This window comes from Eutrigla gurnardus (genome assembly GCF_963514095.1).
Source record: "Eutrigla gurnardus genome assembly, chromosome: 21".
Lineage (NCBI taxonomy): Eukaryota > Metazoa > Chordata > Actinopteri > Perciformes > Triglidae > Eutrigla > Eutrigla gurnardus.
In genome coordinates, this window is record NC_139932.1 from 258,268 (window position 1) to 281,509 (window position 23,242).

Below are 23,242 nucleotides of genomic sequence, written 5' to 3' on the forward strand. Positions count from 1 at the left end.
TGTGATTTAAAACTCCAAAAGAAGTGTTCATAATATTCATTGGCTAAAGCTAAAGAGAAGTTTCTGTATACTCTTGGGGCACTTTTTCATAGTTGTGATAACACTGTATGTGTTGAGATTGTTAGGCATATTTGTATAATACTTTGTTGCACTATTTCACACTTTGCTGACAACTTTTTGGTCCTACAAAAGGACAAATGTGTAATGTGTGTTGGCCCAAAAGCTGTGTTGGTGGCCATAAAGTTAATGGTTTGTTACATTTATACAATAAACTATTTAAAAGGAACATTGGATTTTGATTTTGTTTTTATATATATATATATATAGTTTCAGCCAACTTAAAATGCAGGGCTCCAGACTAACTTTTTGCATGGGTTGCACTGGTGCGCCTAACTTTTTTTTTTTAGGTGCACCAGCACAAAATTTAGGTGCACCCACATTTTTCATCGTGTCGCCTTTTAATGCCAAAAAGTCACCTTTTTATCGCTCTCCTTTTACATAATGACACCCCCCTTATGGCCTAGGTTAACTGCAGCACCATCAGCACCCAGAGGAACCGTTTTCTCCAGCCAATCTGCACACTGATGCCCAAGCGCAGCAAATGCTTGCTTTGTGGCACAATAAAAAGATCATACAGGTCACTAGCCTATAGATTTCAAATGGAAAACTGTTTATGTGATCTTAGCCTAGCCTACTTATATTTTTACTTAGGCTATTCATTTTTAATAATATTAGGAATAGGCTACTATACAATTTCCTATTCATGATCTCTCATGCTGTAATGTGGGCCTTCAAACACTGTGCGTGTCCATGCTCCACCGGACATGTCCAATTAACATGTTGACCGGCCTCCCTTTATGCAAAATGCAGCAGTAGACAATAACGCACTCCTTCGTAGAGACGTCTGTGTCGCCGTCAATCATGAATGACGTGTACGTGGCGTTTCCAACCTCCGCAACTGTCTTGTTCTTCAGTGTGTCGGCATTTTTTTCATCAGAATAATTTCGGACTTAAATTTAGTGAACGGCAACTCCTCCGTTGCAATATTGTATGCGACGTTTAATTTTATAATAATTTCAGATTCCTCAGCGGACCTGATCGATACAGCCTGACGCTGAAATGCAGCTGGATGAGAGGCCACTTTATTAACACACTTATCACGGCATGTAGTATGCTTTTTGGACATATTGCGCTTTTTCAATGTCTCGATGCGAAATGTTGTTGACTCCTCCACAAACGCACTATTACCGGCCAAATGCTGACCGCACTCCCGACAATAAATCCTTTCTTCATCGTACATCAGCCAGGGAAATTGCTTCAACCAGTCCCGTCTGAAGGCATATTTTTGGGCTAGGGTTAGGGTTAGGGTTAGAACTGACACAATTTACAGCAATGAAAAGGACCACAGCCAATCAGAGGCAAGGACCCGCCCGAGCTCCGTCTCTTATTGGTTTAGACCACGATACCGTCAGGAGAACATAAAGAGATGCTGCGCTTATAATTTTTTTTTCACCCGAGCAGCGTTAGGTGCACCAGTGCGACCTACAATTTTTTTCAGTCGCACTCGTAAAAATTTTGGTCGCACTCTGGAGCCCTGAAATGGTAATTTTAGTTTTATTAAACAAACTAAAATTTTATTTTAGGGTTACCCCAAAAAGTAATTTACACTAAACCATATTATTAGGTTAGAAAAGAGCAATATTTTACTTCTGGGTTATGCAAATTATTGAGTTGGAAAACTGGAAAACTTTAAGTTGACCTGCCTTAATTTTAAGTTAGATTAATGCAAAATGTTGATTTGAGTACAATTAATTTATTAAGTACATGTGACTAAATCAATTGTGTTAAACTAACTTATTAACTTAATTTCAACGAACTTAATTCATTTAGGTGTTACCAAATGAAACAATTCAATTAAGTTGGTTCAACTATTTTCTTTTTTCAGTGTGTAAAGCGTCTCTCACCGCCTGCACGTGCCACTCGAGAGCTTTGTCCCACCGACTACACGTCTGATTCCAGCCAATCAGAATGGAAGGCTGAATGCACAGAAAGTTTCATGTTCACGGAGAGTCAAAAGCATGCCTCGATCATACCGTTATAAAGAACTTTGCTTTGCCCCGTAATGCCGCAACAGTGTCTCTTTTTACAAAGCATCCCGACTTTGGGGAACAAGAGACCCGTGCCTGTGTGTCGCGCTAAATGAGCATCAGAAATCTGATGAGCTCGAGCGCATACAAACAACAATAATAAGTGAACTTTTGCTTGTCTTGCATAAACACGACTCATCAACTGCAAGTGAAGTTGCTGTGCATCATAAACATGTCGATGCGTACAATGGTGGCCTCGTACGAACAACCACCTGCTTTTTATCTTCTTCGGATCTACGCGTTGAGCTTGTTAAATCTGCCGGATTTATCAGCGGAGCGTCACCCTGGTAACATGTCTTCACCATGCTCAGTCTTTTCCACTTCGCTCCGTTTACGCTTGTGGTTTTATTTATTTATTCCATTCATTCATTTGTTTGTGTTTAACTTTATCAGAGGTCAGAGGTAACGCCAAGCGCCCCTCAGGTGGAGACTGATTGTCCCACTGTGCACTGAGCAGGGAACGCGCACGCATGCTCGCCCACGCCGAACCTTTCCGCTGTGTGTGAGGCTCCGCAGGTGAGGTGGAGGTGTAATCAGCTGAGCGGGAAGGCTTTGTGTGCGCTAGGGGTGGTGGAAAAAAATCCATAATCGATTAATCGCGATTATGAATCGATTATTAATTTTCCAAAAATCAATTATTTATATTTTTCAAAATGTAATACAACGGCGAGTCCTCCTGTTACTGGCTGTCATACAAGATTTAACCACAAGGTGGAGCTGTTAACTGTTTGTCACAACAAGACGCCTTGTAACTGAGCCAGCGAGCCGAGCAAGTGTGTCGGCGCTAATGCTAACCAGGTGCTAACCGAGCACCATTTTTCAGCCTACGCAGGGCTCCAGACTAACTTTTTGCATTGGTTGCACTAGTGCGCCGAACTTATTTTTTTAGGTGCACCAGCACAAAATTTAGGTGCACCCACATTTTTCATCGCGTCGCCTTTAACGCCAAAAAGTCATCTTTTTAATCGCTCTCCTTTTACATAATGACACCCCCTTATGGCCTAGGTTAACTGCAGCACCATCAGCACCCAGAGCAACCGTTTTCTGCAGCCAATCTGAACACTGATGCCCAAACGCAGCAAATGCTTGCTTTGTGGCACAATAAAAAGATCATACAGGCCACTAGCCTATAGATTGCAAATGGAAAACTGTTTATGTGATCTAAGCCTAGCCTACTTATATTTTTATAATTTCTGACTTAAATTTGGTGAACGGCAACTCCTCCTTTGCAATATTGTATGCAACGTTGAATTTTATAATAATTTCAGATTCCTCAGCGTTGATACAGCCTGATGCTGAAATGCAGCTGGATGAGGGGCCACTTTATTAACACACTTATCACGGCATGTAGTATGCTTTTTGGACATGTTGCGCTTTTTCAATGTCTCGATGCGAACAACAACAACGGCAGCCTCCGTGCTCGTAGCAGATATTCTGCTCGTCTGTACGACGGCGTATCAGGGCCGCTGTATGAAAAAAACAACGGAGCCGAGAGAGGGCGGCGATATTCCGGGGAAAAAGCTACTTTATTATGATGCTAACAAACAACCGCTAACTAACTTTCCATGAATGTAGGCATTTATTTGTCTAATTAATCCATCCCAACGTGTGACAACGCCTCGTCAAGGTCCTTAAGGTGACGGCTGTTAGTGCTTATTGTTGGTTTTATTTATACGGGACAAATTGTCATCTTATGGGTGTTTATTGATCGGGTGGTCGGGCGGAGATTAGCCGTAACTCTCACGTGTTGCCATAGCAACGGCAAACATCCGGTCACGCTCCGTCTCTTCTTCTGCATTTTTGTAGCAGAAACAGCGCCGCATAAGGGCCTGGAATATGTACTACAGCGCGCTGAGTCGTTTTCAGTGGATTCATGTGGACGCAGATTTTCTTGAAACGACGCCAAGGCAAAACGGAGAAAAAAAGTTTGTCCCCGTGTGTACGGGGCCTTAGTCTCGGGCGAGGCTTTCTGCCTCTCTTCATTTTCAAAGAGAATCGAAGCGCTCAGAAGTACCTGCTCAGCTCGCTCGCATTTTTCGAACTGACACAATTTACGGCAGTGAAAAGGACCACAGCCAATCAGAGGCAAGGACCCGCCCGCGCTCCGTCTCTTATTGGTTTAGACCAAGATACCGTCAGGAGAACACAAAGAAATGCTGCGCTTATGATTTTTTTTTCACCCGAGCAGCGTTAGGTGCACCAGTGCGACCTACAATTTTTTTCAGTCGCACTCATAAAAATTTTGGTCGCATATGCGACCAAAATGGTCGCACTCTGGAGCCCTGCTACGGCTGAGGGAGAAAAGACAACTACCGGCGACCAACTAATCCACCCAGCTCCATCTGGGTTCAAAGCAAGTGTGTGGGTACATTTTGGTTTTCATGGGAAGTCTTCAAAAGATATTGACAGAGTGGATGTTGTCTGCAAGCTTTGCCACACTAAGCTAAAGTACTGCGGCAATACTAGCAACATGAGGGCTCTTGTGTATCCTTGCCTGGCCAAGCTGGCCAAACGATACTTATGTATCCCTGGAACAAGCGTTGCTGCCGAAAGAGTGTTCTCCTCTGCGGGGGACATTGTGTCAGCAAAAAGGAGTATGCTCACTCCACAACATGTGGACCAGCTGGTCTTCCTCCATAAGAATCTGGATGTTCCAGAGCAATGAATATTGTTCAGTATATTTAATCACTGAAGTTGAAGTTACACAGCGTGTTCTGTTTTTATAACTGTGTACAGTATAGTTACGGTTACATTGAAATGTGTGCAAGCTGGTTGTTCCAGAGCAGTAAATATTGATCAGTGTTATTTGATCACTGAAGGTACACAGTGTGTTGTGTTCTGTTTTTATAATTGTGTACATTATAGCTATAAGGCTACAGTAAAATGTGTGTTGCGTCTCTTTAAGAAAATAGACTTCAGCCGGTAACTAATTTAAAGCTAATTTGTGACGTGTTCAAAAATACAAAGGGTCCATGATCAGTTAAAGTTTATTGTAACCAAGAATAAAAAAAATGAGCCAACAAGCAATCAAAGCAAAAAAAGAGAAAAATCAATCTGTGGTTTTCAGTAAATAAGAATAATAATAATAATTCAGCAACTGACTGATGTTGAGTAAATTGAAGATCAATAATCATTAATAATCAAATCGATAATCGTTAATAATCGATAATCGGTCTGTAATCGAATCGGGAAATTGGGCCAATTAACCACCCCTTGTGTGCGCACGCTGAGTCGACGGACGCTGAAGAAGTGGTCAAGAAACAGGTTTGCTCTGCTGATCTGTGAGCGTGCGGGGATGTTATTCATAGAAATGCACTGTTTTATTTACAATATTTCAGTTAAAAGGGTGTAGGGCTGTTCGATTTTGCCCAAAAATAAAATCCAGATTTTCTTCTCTCAAAATCCGAGTTACGATTACGATTATTTTGTGAAATGACAAAAGGGAAAGAAATTATTTCAAATATGCTGTTTTTTATTGAACATTTTGCAAATATTTTCCCCATTGGGACTTGTAAACAAAAACAAAAAAATACAATCCCTTTGGGATTAAGAGAAAAACCTCATTTTCACATGTATCTTAAGGTCTGTCCATTAAACAAAAATAAATGAATAAAGTGCAGAACTTTAACTAAAAAATCGATTTTACGATTTTCACGTTTTTAACATTGTCCTAACTACATAATTAGGGCCACGGTGCAATCGCACCGAGCACTATTGTTATTCATAGGAATTTTTCCTAGTTGGTGGAAATGCTTTAAAGCATTTCCAACCTATGTTATCCTAATCTTTATTGGTGGAAATGCTTTAAAGCATTTCCAACCTATGTTATCCTAATCTTTATTTATTTATTTTTTTTTTATTATTCTTCCGTACGTTTTTTGGTCGTCTCTAACTTCTGCATACTTTCAGCTACAAAAACCATTCAACTATCAAAATGTTCAGCTTTTTCAGCTCTTTTATGCTCACATTCAACCTTTTTTCTACCTTTCATACTTTTTCATATATTCAGCCTTTTCCATATTTTTTTTTCAATGCATTCCTATGGAGATCAGCCTAAAAACCTCTTTAACATCCTCCTCTTTGAACTCCGACTAGTTTCACATACTTCCACCTACAGACTCCATTTAAACTTGAAACAACCTACAAGACTTTGAACTATTCAATTCTTACTCAGTTTTTTGATATCTTTTTTTTTTTGTGATCAATTATTTATTGTTTTTTTTAACAGACAACTGATAGGGCATGAAAGGAAACACAATCGGTGGGGTAGCATAATGAAATAATGCCTTGTTATCTTCGTTTTACCCCATTAATCCCCTTCCCCCCACCCTCCTCCCGATTGGCATATTGAATTAACAGAGTTGTTCAATCAATCAAAACCAAACAAACAATAATATTAAAAAACAACAACAACAACAATAACAACAAAGAAGACAAAACAAAACCAACAATATCCCAAAGCACTCACTCATACATCATTCATTCACTCACTCATTCTACCCTAACCCAGAAATTCCATGACCACACACATAGCCAGTATGTCTGTTGCATGCACATCTGTACATGTACATTTTATATGTTTTAGTCAAATAGACAGACCAAAGTACACAAGAAATAGGCAGTTCACTGCACAGCCAGAAAAATAAATAAATAAAAATAAAAAATACAATTCTTACATTAAACTTTCAATTTTTTTTACCAAGTTTGACCAACAGCTGACATTTTGTGTTTTAGCTGAATGTAATCGTGCAGTGGTAAGCTCTAGCTGTGCAATGTCCTTGTATGAAGAAAGCCATTCCTTGATTGACATTACATGTGGGGGTTTCCAGCGGCAGGCTATCATCCTCTTAGCTGCTGTAAGCCCAGCAAACAGAAGATGGCTATTATTTGTTGTTAGTTTCAGAGAAGAAATATCATTAAGTAATAGTAGAGAAGGAGAGCAAGGAATAGTTCTCTCCACTACAACAGACAATATACTTGAAATATTTTCCCACAATCTGTTAACTTCCGGGCACTGCGAAACTAAATGAAAAAATGTACCAACGGTATTGCCTGAACAAAAATCACAAAATGGGTTACTTTTAAGTTTCATTTGATAAAGTCTTTGGGGTGTAAAATAAAATCGATGGACAAACTTATAGTGAATCATCTGATGATTCGGGTTTCTAGATGAGATAGTAATATTTGACCATATAGATTGTCAGTTGAACTCTGAGGAAGCATTTATAATGTCACTTTTCCAAAGTCTATTTAAAGGCAGATGTTTGTATGAAGCCTCCACAATCAGTTTGTACAACTCAGAGGCAATACCCTTATTTTTAACTTTAGTATTCAGTTTAATATGAAAAGGATGATCTTCTAATTTGGAGTCCCACGGAACACCTTGAGCACGCATTGCTGCCCGTAACTGTAAATAAAAGAAAAAGGAAGTGCCCGGAAGATCAAAAGTTTTTTGTAATTCCCGGAATTCAAGGAGACCTTGTATCCCTATAATGTCCTGGAGTGTATTAACTCCCTTATCACTCCACTGGGGAAAAGAAATGGGTTTCCCATCTATTAAAAGACTAAAGTTATGAAAGATTGGAGACTGACGAAAAAATTTTGAGTATATTTTTGCAAACTGTTGGACTTTAAGCCACACAGTGAAGAGATAGGCGATAATTGGTCCAAAGTCACGTTTCACTAGCTTGTGAGAAATATTAGAATGTATCAAGTTATGCAAGTTATATATGGAGATGTTAATTTCTCCTCGATGGGGAGCCATGAAACCTGACTGTTTGGATTTAACCAGACAGCAAGTGGACGTAGGACAAAGCTCCACGAGTACCACTCAAAATTGGGCAAGTTCACACCACCTGCTGATTTGTGCCTTTGCAATGTAGAGGTTTTAATTCTCGTTTTTTTCTTATTCCAGAGAAACTGATTTATGATAGAATGCAACTTTTTCCAATAGTTGTTTGGAGGGGCAAGAGGGATCATTGAACTTATAAAATTTACACGTGGCAAAACATTCATCTTAATCACCGATAATCTAGAATGAAAGGAAGTAGGGAGTTTACCCCATTTCATTAAGTCTTCCTCTACATCCTTCAAAGCCTTATTATAATTATTTATGGTTATCAAATCCAAAGAAGGAAAGATAGAGAGTTTTTTGATATCTTTTACAGTTTTTCTATAATCACAGTTTATGTTTTATGTTTTTTTCAGACCTCATCAGAGTTTATAATGGGTGTGTATTGCGCCTGCTAGAGTGCGTGACATCATCGTTAGAGTGTGAGGGCTCCTCGACATACTTCAGCTTTTTTTTCTTTCCAAACTCCTCCCGGCCACAATTTTCACGTTACAGACGTGATATTTTCCAATTTTGTAGACAAACTTGTCCTGTCTCTCACAATGTGCTCAAAAACTCTGTGAGATTTACAGAATTTGAACTAGCAACCTCTAAGCGCGGCCACGTCGTTTTTTTCTCCCAATGGGCTGCCATACAAAGTGAGAAACAGATTTTCAAAGAAACCTGAAATGAGCAGCATTTCTAACTCGCCCTAGCGTCCACATTTCTGAGACTAGGAAAAAATAAAAGTCATCAGTGTCTTCAGCCGAGTCTTGTGGCGCTAACGGTGCAAACATTTTGGCGATAGGAGTTTCGGTGTGAGCGTGGCAAGCTTTTGTTCGGACCCTCCGCAGAGGGGGAATGGAGCGATAGAAAGAAGCAGAGAGAGGCTCCAAAGCAGTCATACACACGCAGCAAGGGCCGTTGCCATGGTGACAGCACTGTGGGGCACTGATCTTCATAACTGACAGCAGGTGTGCTCTGATTGGTGGACAGGAAGGTGCAGTCCGTGGGAAATGTAGTCCATCGTCAACTCAGCCATACTTTCACCTAGAAACTACATTTAAACTTTAAAATGGAGACTATCTGTCTCTGTCTCACTCAGAAGTGATAGCAGGTGCGCTCTGATTGGCAGAGTTGTAGTTTTTCAAACAATACATAGTACCTACTACTAGGGCTGGGCGATATGGAAAAAAATGTTATCACGATAAGTTTTTCCATATTGATCGATCTCGATTCTTATTACGATATGTAGTTTTTGTGTGCTGCCAGTGTGAGGGACATCCTGAAGCTTAAAGAAACAAGAGACTCACTGAAACTTTATAATAAAGTTTAATAACATAAACAATTAAATATTAAATAATAATAATCTCAAATATTTGTAGAGGCAGCACAAAACCAATCTTAGTAAACATGTGGGTCACACCCTCTGACACATTCAAGTACTAAACAAAGACAAAATAAATGTAAAAACTAAACCACTATAATACTATTATCCTGGTTAACCTCCCAGAGATTTTTTGGAGATATTGAAAAATGCAAAAATAAAAGGTTGTGCACATCATTTGTAATTTCAAACATAAGTCATCTCTCTTTACACAATAATACAAGCTTTTACTTATTGAAACATTGTATATAAACTAACAGCTGTGACAACTTTCACATCAAATTGCTTTGGCTGGACAGTGAACATCTCAAGTACAAAAGGAGTAAACATGGCCCTGGCACAAATGCTACCTGAAAGATTGAGGTAGAAAATGTTTTATAAGTAGAATGAAATCTGAGCCAAAATTGCACAATATGTAAACATAGTAAACCAGTCAGTTATTCTACATCTTGTGCACTAGTGAACATCATTTACCCCATTATAGGTTTTTTGCAAGAAAGACAAGTCTGTCCACCACATCTGGCTTTAAAGCTGCCCTATGGCAGGACACAATATTGCCACTTGTACTAAAAGCACGCTCCGAGGGTGAGCTGGTGGCAGGAATACATAGATACCGCTTTGCCAGGAAGCTCACTCTGGGGTATGATGTGAAGTGGGTTTTCCACCATGCCAGGGGGTTGGTCTCACTGTCTGCTTCTGGAGCTAGCAGGTAACTGTTCAGTTCAGCCTCAACATCCTGCTCATCTGTTAGACTAGAGGTAGAAACAGAGTAGGACTTCTTGAAAAAGCTGCCCAGTGTCTTCCTCTGCATTTTGGCTGGTGGAGCTGGAGCTGAAGCTGTAGCATCTGCCTCGCCTCCGCCCAATCTGGGTGTGAGAGTAGACTGCGGTGTGCTCTGACAGTCACCCAGGATCTGTGCCACAGCTCTGGATTTCACAGCCTCTACCTTGTCACCTTGGACGTAGCGGGTCTTGAACCGAGGATCAACAAGGGATGCCATGTTAAGGAGGTCATCAGTGGCAGCATCATCATATTTTTCATTCAAATATGTGGTGATAGTAGTTTTGATGGCCTTGGTTAGCGCTGTGTCATCCTCTCCTGGCTTCAAGACCTCAGTGTTGAAGAGCTGTAGGACAGGTTTCACACAAGAGACACTGACATGTGCTTCACCAGAGAGGGCATCAGTGAACTCAACAAGTGGATTAAGGGCCTTGTGTACGGACTCCAAGACCTCAATGTCTTGCCATGAGGGAGCCAGGTGCCTTGTTTTTCTATCGGCAGATAAAACCTTTGAAATGGCCTTCTCCTGCTCCAGTACTCGTGCTATCATTGCATGGCGAGAACCCCACCTGGTAGGTGATTCTGTTATCAACCGGTGCTTAGGTAGGTTGAGCTCCTTTTGTGCAGCTGCTAGTTCTTTTTCTTCTTCCATGAGAATGAGAAAGCACCAACCACTTTTTTGCACACACCCATGGCTCTCTCTATTCTCTTGTCTCTCACACTTCGCTCTGTAGATGAAAAAAAGGTAAGTATTATTTAAAAATTAGTTTCTGTCTTATAATAATAAATCATAATATTGTCATGACATCCTTGATATGAAAATCAATTAGACTACACACATAAAAATAGTTTCCTCAATTTAAGTTGAGTACAGTGATACAATATAAACTCTTAATTCAAATACATCTTAGATGCAAAATGTTAGTTATAATAATCGAATTATCACCTATCAGTATCAATTGTTATCAAGTGATAGCCTGTACATTGGTTTATTGAGGCTTGTAGAATGTACACTGTTACCATTAAAGTTGAAATCATTTTGTTTTCAGACACATTCCTATTTTTATTCCAATTTATACACATCAGTAATTACCTTTGACCAGGTGCAATAATTACATAGGCTACTGAGTCTCAGTTACCAGTTTTGAGAATATATACTTTATCAAGAATAAGTCACATTGTCATGAGAGGTCTCATGACAATGTGATTTATTCTTGTTAAAAAATATAAATTTTATTCCAACTTTATGGGCAACAGTCTAAAAGAATACGAATCATTACAATGAGCTATTATTAGAGCTGAAAATTTAATGTTGGCATAAGTCTTTCCTTTGATGATATCATGTACTTTTTTAAATATATATATATATCATCATGAACTTACCAATGGCAAGGTGCAGCCGATGACCAAAGCACTGCAGCCGGGACCAGCCTTTGAGGGAAACAGCCTTGACAATGTTTGCCCCATTGTCTGTTGTGATGCACACCTGTCGGTCTTCCCTAGGGCCCCAGGATTTGAGTGCATCCTCCAGCCCCTGGCTGATGATTTCCCCAGTATGGTCCTCTGGAAAGTATACTGTCTGTAAACATGTGCTGTGTAGCCCACTCCTCATCAATGAAATGAATTGTGTGACTCATATAAGGCTCGGATGTACGGCTAGACCAAAGATCGGTGGTAGTGGCAAAGTATTTTACATCCTTCAGATGAATTTCCAGCTTACGACGGCATTCATCATAAAGCTGTGGCAGCGCCGTCTGAGAAAAGTATTTTCTACCAGGGAGCTCGTACCTGGGGTCTAACACTTTGATCAGTTTCCTGAAGCCCTGTTTTTCCACTGTGCTCAGGGGCATCATATCTTTAGCGATGCAATAAGTAATAGCACTCGTTATATTTTTGCTCCGCTTTGATTGTTTTCATACGGGGCAATGGCTGTAAAGCACGACTGGATGGATTGTTGTTTAGCAGAGCCGCTCCGGCTAGCGATGCTAACGGGAGACGTACTGGTCTTGCTTGGCTGTGCGTGTGATGTCGTGCCAGCTTGAGCCCGCAGAGTCAAACTCTCAGTGTAATTACAGGGGTGGTGCCGTCTCAGGTGATTGAAAAGATTTGTTGTGTTCCCCGTCCTGGCTGGTACCAACCGCCGGCATATTTTGCAGACCGGCTTCGCCTGCTCCTGGTCGTTTTTGCCGTATCCAAACCACGTCCACACAATTGACGTCGTGTTACCTTTTTTTTCGACAATGTCTTCGGTCTCGGATGTAGTGGTGTCGCTTTCACGTTCGGCATTATTTTCGCTTTCCTCGACTTCAGTTTCGCTCATTCTTTCTCCTTTTTCCAACTTCTTTCCCTCTCTCTCAGTCTCCCTCTGGTTGCAACTGTAGCCACGCTGCACGCTGGGAAGTGGGCGTGTTACCGGCATACGGCAGCCGGCAGACTCCGATACTGTTGTTGTTGCGCTTAGTTTTTCATGTGATATCGAATAATATGTCCCGAGCATATTATCGAAATCGATCAAAATTTTATCACGATCCCGAATCGAGATCGAATTATCGCCCAGCCCTACCTACTACTTGTCAGTACTTGAGTCTTGGTAGTATTCGGTAGTACTCGGTAGTACTCGGTAGTACTTGGTAGTACTCGGTAGTACTCGGTAGTACTTGAGTGACAGCTGAGTTCAGTGACATGTACTGGGAAACTGTTTGACAATACATTGTACCTAGTAGTTCTCAGTACTTGAGACTCAGTAGTACTCGGGAGTACTCGGTAGTACTGGGTAGTACTCGGTAGTACTTGAGTGACAGCTGAGTTCAGTGACATGTACTGGGAAACTGTTTGACAATACATTGTACCTAGTAGTTCTCAGTACTTGAGACTCAGTAGTACTCGGGAGTACTCGGTAGTACTCGCTAGTACTTGAGTGACAGCTGAGTTCAGTGACCTGTACAGGGAAACAGTTGAGTGCTTCGCACTCAACTGTTTGACAATAGATTGTACCTAGTAGTTCTCAGTACTTGAGACTCAGTAGTACTCGGTAGTACTTGGTAGTACTCGGTAGTACTCGCTAGTACTCGGTAGTACTTGAGTGACAGCTGAGTTCAGGGCATATTTTCACCTAGAAACTCCATTTAAACTTTAAAATGGAGACACGAGTGGTGTGCTCTGATTGGTGGACAGGAATGTACTAAAAACTACATTTAGTAGTGGGAAATGTAGTTTTTTTAGTCAAACGTCTTCAGCTCAGCCATACTTTCACCTAGAAACTCCATTTAAACTTTAAAATGGAGACACGAGTGGTGTGCTCTGATTGGTGGACAGGAATGTACTAAAAACTACATTTAGTAGTGGGAAATGTAGTTTTTTTAGTCAAACGTCTTCTGCTCGGGCAGACTTTCACCTAGAAACTCCATTTAAACTTTAAAATGGAGAGACGAGTGGTGTGCTCTGATTGGTGGACAGGAATGTACTAAAAACTACATTTAGTAGTGGGAAATGTAGTTTCTTTAGTCAAACGTCTTCAGCTCAGCCATACTTTCACCTAGAAACTCCATTTAAACTTTAAAATGGAGACACGAGTGGTGGGCTCTGATTGGTGGACAGGAAGAGCAGTCAGTGGGAAATGTAGTTTTTTTAGTCAAACGTCTTCTGCTCAGTCATACTTACACCTAGAAACTCCATTTAAACTTTAAAATGGAGACACGAGTGGTGTGCTCTGATTGGTGGACAGGAATGTACTAAAAACTACATTTAGTAGTGGGAAATGTAGTTTTTTTAGTCAAACGTCTTCTGCTCGGGCATACTTTCACCTAGAAACTCCATTTAAACTTTAAAATGGAGACACGAGTGGTGTGCTCTGATTGGTGGACAGTTTTTGAAGTACATCACAATACTCAAAACGGACTACTCTGACAGCTCAGTCAGCAAGCAGTCTCTGTATTTGCCTCTAAAACAACTCTGTCTCGTTTGAAATCTCGAAGAATCTCATCGTAATGTATATACACTCCGGCAGTAGCCCCCGTGGCCCTTTCAAAATTTCCCGGCGGGGGAATTTTCTAGTTGCGATTACGATTTAAAATCTATTAAACGAACAGGCCTAAAAGGGTGTGTTAATTATTGAATTGATTGATTATGAGTTAATTATTTGGTAGATTATCAGTAAAACTGTGACGCTGTGTGCTGTAAAACCTGTTAAAACATGTAGTTTAAAACATTGTACATGTACTCCACATTTATCGATTAGAGAAGACACGGGCGCGTTCACAGAATCTGGTGCACACGCACTGACGAGCACTCGATGGGAGGGAGCGGGGGAGCTCGGTGGTAGAGGGGAGGCGCGTGAGTGTTGTAAACATTCAAAATGTGACTTGATTTGCCAGAGTTGCCGACTGCACTTTAATTGTACATTTGAAGAACCGTCATCCGTACGAGTTTGTATATATACACTCACCGGCCACTTTATTAGGTACACCTTGCTAGTACCGGGTTGGACCCCCTTTTGCCTTCAGAACTGCCTTAATCCTTCGTGGCAAAGATTCAACAAGGTACTGGAAACATTCCTCAGAGAGTTTGGTCCATATTGACATGATAGCATCAAGCAGTTGCTGCAGATTTGTCGGCTGCACATCCATGATGCGAATCTCCTGTTCCACCACATCCCAAAGATGCTCTATTGGATTGAGATCTGGTGACTGTGGAGGCCATTTGAGTACAGTGAACTCATTGTCATGTTCAAGAAACCAGTCTGAGATGATTCGCGCTTTATGACATGGCGTGTTATCCTGCTGGAATTAGCCATCAGAAGATGGGTACACTGTGGTCATAAAAGGATGGACATGGTCAGCAACAATACTCAGGCTGTGGCGTTGACACGATGCTCAATTCCAAACCATTACACCACCACCACCAGCCTGAACCGTTGATACAAGGCAGGATGGATCCATGCTTTCATGTTGTTGACACCAAATTCTGACCCTACCATCCGAATGTCGCAGCAGAAATCGAGACTCATCAGACCAGGCAACGTTTTTCCAATCTTCTATTGTCCAATTTTGGTGAGCCTGTGCGAATTGTAGCCTCAGTTTCCTCTTAGCTGACAGGAGTGGCACCCGGTGTGGTCTTCTGCTGCTGTAGCCCATCCGCCTCAAGGTTCAACGTGTTGGCGTTCAGAGATGCTCTTCTGCATACCTTGGTTGTAACGAGTGGTTATTTGAGTTACTGTTGCCTTTCTATCAGCTTGAAGCAGTCTGGCCATTCTCCTCTGACCTCTGGCATCAACAAGGCATTTGCGCCCACAGAACTGCCGCTCACTGGATATTTTCTCTTTTTCGGACCATTCTCTGTAAACCCTAGAGATGGTTGTGCGTGAAAATCCCAGTAGATCAGCAGTTTCTGAAATACTCAGACCAGCCCGTCTGGCACCAACAAACATGCCACGTTCAAAGTCACTTAAATCACCTTCATTCCCCATTCTGATGCTCTGTTTGAACTGCAGCAGATCGTCTTGACCATGTCTACATGCCTAAATGCATTGAGTTGCTGCCATGTGATTGGCTGATTAGAAATTTGTGTTAACGAGCAGTTGGACAGGTGTACCTAATAAAGTGGCCGGTGAGTGTATATATCGGTATCAATATTGGTTATCGGCCAAATGAGTTGTAAAATATCGGCATATCGGATATCGGCAAAAAATCCAATATCATGCATCCCTACCTACAAGTGATGCACACAAACACAAATGATCCTGCAAAAAAAGACAACTAATTCTGCAGTAAATCTAGTGACTATTGCAAGGTGACAATTTACTTCCCATTTGGTGTGAACTTTTCTTAAAAAATGTCCATTATGTGAGTATGCTAAAGGAGACATCAGTTGGGTTACATGCATGCAGAATGTTGCTCCTAATAATGGATAAAGTTTTATTCACAGCATCTTAAATGCATTTCAAGACTGTCACGAATCACAGCTTTTGCAAAAGTTGTGACAGGAAGGATGTGATTAGCCAATCTGACTGTTTCCTTTGTCTGGTATCTCAGGTGACACGCGGTATGTTTGGTGCTAACCGGAAGAAGTTTATGGAGGGAGGGGTAGAGAGTGACTACGTGGACGACTCCAGCCTCTACTACACCCAACAGTCCATGTTCCCTCCACACCGCCCTGACAAAGATGTAAGCTGTTTATTAAACTCTGCTTTCCTCCCCTTTTAGGTTTGTAACGGTTTAATATTTTAAGTTTAATTTCCCGTATAACTGCTATATAAACCAAGAGACTACCCAGGGCTCCAGACTAACTTTTTCATTTAGGTGCACCAGCACATCATTTAGGTGCACCCACAATTTTTCACTGTGCCGGATGGCACCGCAATAATACACCTATTAAACCTTTTCTTTACATTTAGACAGTGGTCATTTCTTAAAGAGTCACTGTGTAAAATGTTGTGTAAAATTACTCCTGTCAATAATCTGATTTATCCTCGTAAGCGAAGAAATTCTTATTTGTACATTGGGCGGGTAAGTCCTCAGGAGGCCTACATGTCGTTCCACCATTTTGAAAACCACTGGAGAGGGACATAAATGCCTAAATGTGCTTTTTCTCAGAGCCAATGTGACTGAAAAGGAGAAGGAGATCAGCGTGAGGCACTTGTCACTGCCCCGGCAAATATGTAAGCCTGCACTGCACTTTAGTCCAAAGTGCAGGATCATACTTAAAGCATGGCTCTCAAGTTTGAACTGAGTACAGAGTGAAATTTTGGCTGAGGCGGGGGAGTTTGTCCGTCAAAAAACGTTTCGGAACAGTTTTTTGACCACTCAGAGCCACAGTAGAGCTACAAACCAAAAGCCAAAATATCAACAAGCAAGCTAATCCACCTCGTCACTCAAAGCAAGGGTGAATGTATGACAAACAGGCTGAAATTTTTTCCGCTCAGGGGAAAAAAAAAAAAATTATTAGTCATCGCTGCTGTTCACCGTAAAGTCTGGCTGCTGCGTGTAACGTGCATCATGGAGAGGGGCAGGGGCAGACCTGACACCGCTGTGTGCACGCCTTTAGCCTGGAGAAGTAGATGGAGTTGGTGAAAAGTAAACTTACCGCAGGTGAATTCACCGTTGCCGTCTTCTGGACATGATAATAAGTGTATGAGAAAAAAAAAAGAGAAGGGGGGGCAGATAATCCATGTTGATGTGTTGGGTTACATCGGGTCCGGGCTTTAAAAGCCACGGGCTGGGTCGGGTCGTAATTTTCAGGCCCGTTGAGAACTCTGCCCTGTGCAACATATGCAAAGACTCAATTTCGAGGGGTGGCACGATTGTTGCAAATTTGCACTACTGTTTTATACTGTTCTATTTAAAAATAAATGGCTTCCATTTACTGTATTCATTCATGTTTTACAAAGGGTTTAACCTGGGCCAGGCCTTACCACAATGATAATCATATCAGTCTTGCTGGCGTAGTATAATCTTTTTCTTTGGTTCCTTTTTTTTTTAAACACACTGGTATCGGTAGCGGTACTCGGTATCGGGCGATACCCACAGCACGAGTATTGAAATCGATATCGGGAGGGAAAAATGGTATTGGAACATCTCTAATTAAAACTATTCTGCAAAGAGGAATGGGCCAAAAATCCTCCACAGTGATGTAAAAAATGTTTAATTGTAGGGTTGTAAACGATAAACCGATGCGACCAGATATTCGGTTCAACAAGTGAGAGATACAGCTGCATCGGTAGCAGCCTCCTCAATCGATACGAATTATCAATGAATTCCTAGATGAATCGGTTATAGAGTCATGGATCGGGTATCGCAAGACTTTGAAGCGGTTGGCGGCATTACACCAGCGTCTCTAAAACAACGAGAGAGCTGAAGCTGCCCGCGAAACGCCGTAGCTGCCTAGCTGGTATGAGTGATAAACAAGGGAAACACGGAAAATGGAGGAGGTGGAGGTGGAGAGGTGGGCGCAGCACAGGTAGGCGGCTGCGACACTGCCGTGTGACCACAGGCACTCCACAACCGCACGTGAGAGACGGCTGGCTTTGAATGTCAATCGCTTGTGTTTCAACTTGCGCCACAAGAGGCGGCCGCAGCACGGGTAGCGTCCACGACACTGTCCTGTGACCGCCATCCAACGATTCAGCCAGACTTTTTTTTGGTCCATGTCTAAAAATAAATACATTGACATGTGATTTTGTTGTTCTGTTTTTTTTTTTGCCAGTGCCATACAGCCACAATGCTTGTGGATATGTGGTATTTTATATATTTGAAAAGAAACTATTGTCACTTTCATAGAATTGGCTTCTTTATTTTATAAAATATCTACAACAAATATTAACCGGAGAATCAAATCATATCGTTCTTACACTGTATGGAATCGATTTGAATCGAATCGGTCTGTAATAAAAGGATATCGTTTTTGAATCGAATCGTAACCTGTGTATCTAGATGCATATCGAATCGTTTATCACAAAGAGATGTGCAACCCTATTTGATAGCAGTTTTGGCTGCCGAGGGTGGTGCAACCACCAGGTTTACGGGGGCAATTACTTTTTCACGGCACTGTATATATTTTTGGGAAAACAAGTTAATATGTTTCAAAGGAAGGAAGTATCTCAGTTATTGTATCTATGCTAGTATTGAGTATGGATGCACGATATTATTGGCAAGGTATCGGTATCGGCTGATATTGACGTTCAAATGATTATCGGATATTGGATAACATGCCGATATATTAAACCAATAAATAAAGACTGCTGCTTCCTTGATTAAATTAGATTAAATGCCAGAGGTCGCAAGGATTGCATGCGCAGCGCGACGTGACACGTCACCTACTTTAACTTGCAGCAGAGCGAGGGAGGGTATGGACGTTTTTTAAGGTGTCGGAAACGCTTAGCAAAGTTCTTATTTGCAATGATTGTTCAGCGTCGGTGATGCAAGGAGGAGCCAAGACGCATTCTTTTAACACCACAAACGTAAGTCGCAGTCGGCAACATTTGTTTGATCATTTTCAATTGATGCCCACACTATGCTCCAATCGAACAACCATAAAACACCCGGTTTTAGAAAAAAAACAAGCCTCTACTCGCACGTAGAGCATGTTGTTTTTTTGCAAAAAATCCACCGCGTACGTGTCCACTCAGCACAGTTCACAGTTCGTGCACACGCCACAGATCCCACCTCCCACCTCCCCCCTCACGCATGTTACAATATCACAGGCTAAATGACGTTAGCAGTTGCTATCTATAAGTAAGTTAGCCAGCCTACCTCTGTGTAGCGTGTACTCCATGCCATTTATCGATGAGAGAAGACACAGACGCGTTCACAGAATCTGGTGCACGCGCACTGACGAGCACTCGATGGGGGGGAGCGGAGCTTGCGTGAATGTCGTAAACATTCGAAATTTGTCTGAGTCAACTCGATCTGCCAGACTTGCCGACTGCACTTTAATTGTCCATTTGAAGAACCGTCATTCCTTACAAGTTTGTATATATTGGTATCGATATCGGTTATCGGCCAAATGAGTTGTAAAATATCGGCTATCGGCAAAAAATCCAATATCGTGCATCCCTAGTATTGAAATTTTAAAAAATCATATCCTCCTCAGAGTGAAGCCAGCGGGGATAAATGATCATACTTAAGACTTAAGATGCGTGTCTCTACGTTTTTACTTATAGTTGAAATGTATGATGTTTACAGGAGAATTAAAGAGTGTGTTTGTGTTTCCTCTCCCCCCAGATGCTGGCGTCTTCCTCTGCTTCTTCAACAGGTCAACTGTCACAGCTTGGAGCCAGCTTATATGGCCCACAGAGTAAGATGAACACACACACACACACACACACACACACACACACTCACACACACATGTGGGATATATATTAGGCAGCAAGTGAACATTTTGTCCTCAAAGTTGAGTGTTAGAAGCAGGAAAAATGGGGAAACATAAGGATGTGTGTGACTTTAACAAGAGACAAACTGTAATGCTAGACGACTGGATCAGATCATCTCCAAAAGTGCAACTCTTGTGAGGTGCTCCCGGTCTGCAGTGGTCAGTACCTATCAAAAGTGGTCCAAGGAAGGAAAAACCGGTGAGCCTTCGACAGGGTCATGGGCGGCCAAGGCTCATTGATGCACGCAGCGAGCGAAGGCTGGCTCTTGTTGTCCGATCCAACAGTAAGCTACTGGAGCTCAAATTACTGAAAAAGTTTGTGCTGATAGAAAAGGCCCTCCCTTACTATTGGCTCAGACCAGGGTGATTCTTTTCATTTACGCTACACACATAAACAGACCAGATAAATGTCACTGGTGCGAACAAGGAAAATATTAAGTCGCACTCCGCTGATTTTGGTTGCATGTGCAACGCACTCTGGAGCCCTGATCTGTGGGATGTGCTGGTCAAACAAGTCCGATCCATGGAGGCCCCACCATGCAACTTACAGGACTTAAAGGATCTTCTGCGTCTTGGTGCCTGATACTTCAGCACACTTTCAGAGGTCTAGTGGAGTCCATGCCTCGACGGGTCAGGGCTGTTTTGCCAGCAAACGTATACAATATAATAAATACAGTATAATGCTTTAATCATTTAAAAATATTTTAATTTGGTCATATTAATCAAATAGATAGATAGATAGATAGATAGATAGATAGATAGATAGATAGATAGATAGATAGATACTTTATTGATCCCGAAGGAAATTCAAGCATCCAGTAGCAATAACATACATAGAACATACATTAAACATACATTAGAATCTATATGCATAGTGAAAAAAGGAAAAATCCGCACACCAACAAGGAGCTCCAAAGCACTAAAAATGTATTATCACCGAAAAGGAGTAGCGTTTCGGGCTCGCAGACCCTTCCTCAGACTAACACAGGTGAAAGCAGTGAGCCTCTAATATAGTCTAGGTCACATGATCAACCAAGTAATGGGTAGCGCGTCTTGAGTGCACCATATTCCAGAAAACATAATAATAATAATACATTCAACAAGAAATACATATGGAAAAAATATATAAATGTGCACAAGCATGCTATGGCAAAAACAACATGACACTATCATCAAGTATAAAGCACCATTATACAGTCATGTGATCAGTACCAGAGGCATCTTGGTTCGTTCATATCAGTTGATATAGAAAAATAGAAAGTTAGAAAAAATCCATCCGATGTCACCAAAGTAACAGGAAACAGAGATCTCGAAGTAATGGTACATATGTTATAAAACCATAAGCTTGGAGAAAAATGTTACCATGTACCACTAACACATCCCATTACAGTCACATATACATATATAACACTGAAAAATAAAAACCATATGAGGGTAGTATCGCCCCACATACGCCTCCACAAACTTAAGGACATCAGATGAGTTACAGTAACTGTAAATATACACACACACACACTCGTATTGTGTCAGATCTAGGCAACCATAAACACATTTGAAAGAATACATTTGAAAGAATCACAGGTGTGTCGATCCCACACATTATACAATAATGATCACAATTATAATCACACACATCTCTCAAAGAAAAGGCCTCAGATCAAAATCTTCATTTAAACCTCTAGGGGACAGTGTGTCTAAAGTGTAGATCCAGAAAGCCTCTCTTTTAAGTAGAAGCGCATTTAAGTCACCTCCACGGCTGGGTTGTTTAACCAGTTCGATACCACAGTAACTTAAGGTTGACACACTATGGGAAAAGGTTGTGAAATGAACAGCTACTGGACTTCTACTATCATGAGTCCGAATATTGGATCTGTGCTCAGATATTCTAGTTTTCAGTGACCTACTAGTTTTACCAATATAGGCCAAGCCGCAAGGGCACTTTAGCATATAGATCACATTTTTAGAGTTGCAAGAAATGACGCCCGTTATGTTAAAAGGTTTGCCAGTGCGTGGGTGACTAAAGGTAGAAGTTTTGTGCGTGAAGTTGCACTGTGAACAGTGACCACACCTGTAGTTACCAAAAGGGACAGAATTTAAGAAATTAGGTTGTGTAAGAGTGGGTAGGTGAGCTCTAACCAATAGGTTTCTAAGGTTAGGCGGTCTCTTAAACACAATGCGTGGTGGTGTAGAAAAACATTTAAGTTGTGGATCAGACTCAATAATGTACCAGTGTTTTTTTTAAATGGACTGAAAACCACTACCGAGGGGTGAGTATTGAACCACACAGTTTAAAGTAGGCTCCACAGCCCGAGGCCTAGTGTTGTTAAGGCTTTCTGACTGGGTGACATTTTCGAAACGTCTGCAGGCATGTGTGATCCATTCATTTTTGTATCTCCTCTGTTGAAAACGTTTCACAACGTCAGTTTTTTGGATGTGCGTGCCTTGTACTTTCAATCTATATACATAGAACATACATTAAACATACATTAGAATCTATACAAAAGCTTTATAAAATAAAAAATAAAATAGATAAAATGTAAATCAGTCACTGACTATTTTTTTCAGTGACAGAAAAATCTGAAGGCTCTCCATCATATTGATGACAGCCTTCAGAATTCAGAACAAAATAAAAACTGTGAAGGGAAAACATTTATTTAATTAATGAGGGTGGCAGGGATCTGGTTTCACGATATCCCACTGTATGAAAATTCATGGTTAGCAAACATTAATTACCTAATTTTGCAATAAAATACCCCCACAAAAAATACAAATTGTGAATCTCACGCTCACATGTGCATCTGTTTTCCTACTGGACTCGGACGGCAACCGGAGCCACACTCAAAGCAGAGGAGAGAAATAGCAGAGAGAGGGGACTCAACCAATCTCCATCCTCCCCAAAAGAAAGTAAAATCTCTAGTAGGGTTGTTACGATACTAGAATTTGAAAGTCGATACTGAAAATACTTGATACTTGATACCACGAGGAGAATTTTTTTTTTACTATTATTAAGAGGGCGAATTTTTAGAACAATACAAATTACATCAATTATAATAATAATTATAAACTATCAATCATTTTTTTTAAGGCTTGAGCTGATTTATTTTCAAACCGGTTTGATACTAAGCCAAAGACCAGGCCGAACCGGTTATACTGACCTTTCCCACTAGTCGTCACACTTGCCACAGCAGACCCTCCCGAGTGATACATTCTTTTTTTTTTTACACAGAAGAT

The 23,242-nt window shown here is 41.1% G+C and overlaps 1 protein-coding gene across 1 annotated transcript in view; it reads left to right on the forward strand.

The window, feature by feature from the left end:
* The window catches only part of LOC311031937 (CCR4-NOT transcription complex subunit 2-like), a 119,462-nt gene that overhangs the window by 12,656 nt on the left and 83,564 nt on the right, over positions 1-23,242 (forward strand). The window contains exons 2-3 of the mRNA XM_084038533.1: positions 16,174-16,305; positions 19,861-19,933. Coding sequence (XP_083894659.1) covers positions 16,186-16,305; positions 19,861-19,933 — 193 coding nt within the window. The 5' untranslated portion in view covers positions 16,174-16,185. The remainder of the gene's footprint in view (positions 1-16,173; positions 16,306-19,860; positions 19,934-23,242) is intronic.